General features: G+C 40.1%; 1 protein-coding gene across 2 annotated transcripts; it reads right to left on the bottom strand.

Annotated features, from left to right (window-relative positions):
• Positions 1-517: 517 nt before the first annotated feature.
• Positions 518-2868, bottom strand: LOC148846362 (uncharacterized). 2 transcript variants are annotated; one of them, XM_088953341.1, is made up of 2 exons: positions 1706-2868; positions 518-1040 (listed from the first exon to the last, which is right to left on the bottom strand). In XM_088953341.1, the coding sequence occupies exons 1-2, from the start codon at positions 2340-2342 to the stop codon at positions 712-714; spliced, it is 966 nt and encodes a 321-aa protein (XP_088809467.1). In that variant the 5' UTR covers positions 2343-2868; the 3' UTR covers positions 518-711. The 2 variants fall into 2 exon arrangements, with proteins under 2 accessions (XP_088809467.1, XP_088809466.1); XM_088953340.1 differs by having other exon boundaries at positions 518-1055; positions 1706-2862.
• Positions 2869-3838: the final 970 nt, after the last annotated feature.

The following is a 3838-nucleotide window of genomic DNA, read 5'->3' on the forward strand; positions in this document are numbered from 1 at the left end:
TGGCCTCAGACCCCACCCCACCAGTCTCCCTACACATTTTTCGCCTATAAAATAGAACATTGAAGGCTCCCATACAAGTGGTGTTACTGTAATTTTGGACAAAAACTGTACCAAAAATCATTGACTGGAGCGTTTGACCAGTCTTTAGAATGCCAGATCTGCCATTCAAACTTGAAAGTACTGGTCAGTACTCAGCAACATTTCTATCACAAATAAATGATGTAGAATCTGTCCGTCCATTTCCAAAATAGAAGAAAAAAACTCCAATGCAACTGTATACAAGTTGTTCCATTGTATTACTCATCTGGACTCCACCACCTTCAGAGTTCAGCCCCTGACCAATCAATGGTAGTATGGGTCCCATCCATTAGACAAGATTGATCAGTGTTCATATCATTGATTGGACCATCACCTGGTTTCCTACAAACTTTTTGATTCCATGAGAGATAGCTGATGATGATAGATAGATAGCTACTTAGCTAGAGAGCCACATAAACACAAAGATGGAGACATGGAATTCAAATTGCTCAACTGAACATCAATTATAATTAAAATGATTAATGGGAGTGGTGCCAAACAAGGAAAAGAAATGGAAAGAACACAAATGTCAAATGGGTTTTGAGCTATATACAGGCAAATGGATGCAAATGCTCTTTTTGGGTGTTTTATCTAGCTCAATAGTTCTTTCTCTTCCTTGCTTGCTGTCTGATGTCATTTTGGTGCAGCTGGGGTCCTGTTAGAAACCAAAGCAAGGATTGAACTGGAGAGCTTGTTAATGGCATCAACAAGACCATTAATGGCTTCCCTATTGATCTCTATCCTTGACTCCTCGATCTTCAGTCTTCTCTCCTGCACTGTAAGAAGGTCTCTGTGCCTTCTTTCCTCCTTCTCCTCACAAGCTTGGAGAGCTTCTGCTATAATGGATGCACTCTTTGAAATTGCAGAACCCACTTCATGTGAGTTGTTACTAGCACTGCTGGTTCCCTCTCCTCTTCTCCTCCTCTTTGCTTGAGATTGTGAATGCTCACTTGTATCAGAATCTGAGCTATCAACATCTCCAAACATAAAATATGGAATCAAACCATGCAATTATCACTAACTCTAGCTAATTAAATACCAAGAAAATGCTGTCAATGTGAATATATAAAAGATCAATCGATTATCATCTTCCCTACAAACAAGACAAAAGAAACAAGTACTGAAAAATATGTATTGAATATTGCAAGGGTTGAACTGTATGTATAACATATAAACTCAAGAAAGATAACCAATAATAATTAATTTTGATTGAACAAAAGAAGAGAGAAAAATAACTAGTCATTCAATACATTACAGAGACCATTGCTGCTCATGTTTATGCACAGACACAAACACCATTAAGTTGCATTACTTCTTAAGCAAGAACATTGAATATTGCAGAAGTTTTAAATGGACAGAGAAGTAGTAATAGATGAGGATGAGGATGACTACCAGCCCTTTAATATTGAACCCAGTGCTATTACTCCTGATTCTCAGGCACATACAACATCAAAATAATTTAGAAAGCAAAGAATAAAATATTGATCTCTCTTGTAGCTGAAGGAAAACCAACAAAAACAAGTTACAAATGAAGTTGTTTTTCTGTTGCTTTGTGCATATCTAGAGAGAGAGAGAGAGAGAGAGAGAGAGAGAGAGAAAGAGGGAGAGAGAGAGAGAGAGAAATTACCTAACGTGGGTAAAGGCTGAGATTGTGGGAGAGTTGGAGGTGGAGGTGGAGGTGGTGCTGGTGGTAATGGTAACGTTGGAGTTGGAGTTGGATCTGAGCTGTGATATTGCAGTAATGGAGGCAAAGAAGGCTGAACGCTAGCCATTGCTTTGTCGACAGCAAGAGCAGAAGTATTAGAAGCAGACCCAGCACTCACCCTCTGAACACCTCTCTTCTCCACCACCTCCACCAAAGCATCATATATCTCCATCACCATATTGGACGGCAAGTTCCTCTCTTTCCTGTCATGCTTCTCAAGCTTCCAGTAACTGTTCTCTTCTCCATCTCCACTCTCAGCCAACTTTCTCTCATAATCTCTCACCTTCTTGTAATCCCTCATCAGATTATCCCACTTGTCGTTACACTGGTTTTGGCTCCTCAGGCACCCATGTCTCCAACAATAGTCTTCAACCCACTTCCATCTCAACTCTGCCGGTCTGCTTCTACCCTCACCACTGTCTCCACCTCTCTTCATTCTCCTCTCTTCATCCATCTTCTTTGCAGAAATCAGAACCAAAGTCTCATGAACAGTCCAGTTGCCTTTCCTGTATTCCCTCAAAACATTACTAGCGCCTTGATCAGCCATCACTGAATGCATCTATCTATCTATCTGAAAGACTAATTAACACATAGATAGGATACTAAGAAAGAAAGAAAAATGCATGAAGAAGTAAACTGGTGTATAGGATACTCCCTTATCAATATAGAACTCTTCAAATCTCATAATCAAGGGAGATAACTATAGAGTTACTTCAAGAACTTGAAAAGGCCATTGATGGGTGGAGCTAAACAAGGATGAGAAGTTGTGATAACATCACCTGTAAGAGAAGTAAGAGAAGGAAGGGATCTCTATCTTTGGTTCTCAGGTTTCTCTAGTGGAGGAGAGGATTGCACCTATGAAAGATCTAACACAGGAGAAGAAGGAAAACAAGACAAACAAAAAAGAAAAGTGCCTAGTTTCTCCCTTTTTTTTTCCCTCCTCTTTTCAGTTCCTTTATTTTCTTTCTACCTTTTGATCTTTTGCATTTCTGGGTTCCCTTAAAATCATCACAAATCTTCAAAGTTCAAACTTTAAATCTACAAACTACTAATTTCAACCACTGCTGAAGAGAGAGAGAGAGGCCGAGGGGGTGAACTAAGAGAAGTAGAAAAATAAGACACACGAGAATAATTGTTGCAAAGAGCAGTATTGTACTCCTGCAACCAAAATCATTTCTGCAACATCTCTCAGCCGTCTGATCTGCCCCAGAGTGGGACATGGTGTGGAGTGGGCTCCACTGTGTGTTATTGGGAAATTGAAAATAATAGAGCGTTTTAGCACATAGACGACACAGTTACATTACATCATTGCCTATCCATGAGATCTCCCCTTTTATCCATTATCCACGATAAAAGAGTTGTTGCACAAATGACTTTATTTGTGCAAGTGCACTGTGCAGCAAAACCCTCTACGAGAAAAGGCCAAGCAAATCCATTCAAACTGACAGATCAACAAGCCCAAAAAATTTCAGAACCAGAGAGAGATATCTTTTCTTGAAAATGGAGACGGTAGATTTGATTAACTGAAGTAGTGCTAGCTAGCTCTAAATTAAATGATGGATAGAGAGGGAGAGAAACCTAAACATCAATCACAACCGTTGGTTTGTGGGGCACCAAAAAACCATTTTGGCCCTTCCTTGGCTATGGGCCCACTCTAAACCCATCCCCCCGTGAGGAATGCCACGTGTACGTTCAGATGAGCCGTTACCCTTTACGGGATTCAACACTGTATCATCATATCTTTGGAGCAGAATCCATGCTTTAGAAAATTAAAAAGGATCTTAATCATATGATTAGTCTGGTCTCGGTATCCCAAGCTACCATGAAACAATAATAAAATAATGCTATATTTACAAGAAAGACCCCTTACCCAGCCAAAATTACAAGGTTGCCCGAATCTAGGCTTTAAAAGATGAAAAGGACACTTTTGTCCTTTTAGGAAATGGAAGTGTCAATGTCGTCTTTTGCAGTAGCACATTAAAAAAGCCTGAACTCCAAATCCGATACGGGAACCGGAGGATACTGGGCCAATCAGGACATCCCACGTCAGCCTGT

The sequence above is a fragment of the Nelumbo lutea genome, chromosome 7 (genome assembly GCF_056320005.1).
Source record: "Nelumbo lutea isolate HS-2025 chromosome 7, American lotus-T2T, whole genome shotgun sequence".
Taxonomy (NCBI): domain Eukaryota; kingdom Viridiplantae; phylum Streptophyta; class Magnoliopsida; order Proteales; family Nelumbonaceae; genus Nelumbo; species Nelumbo lutea.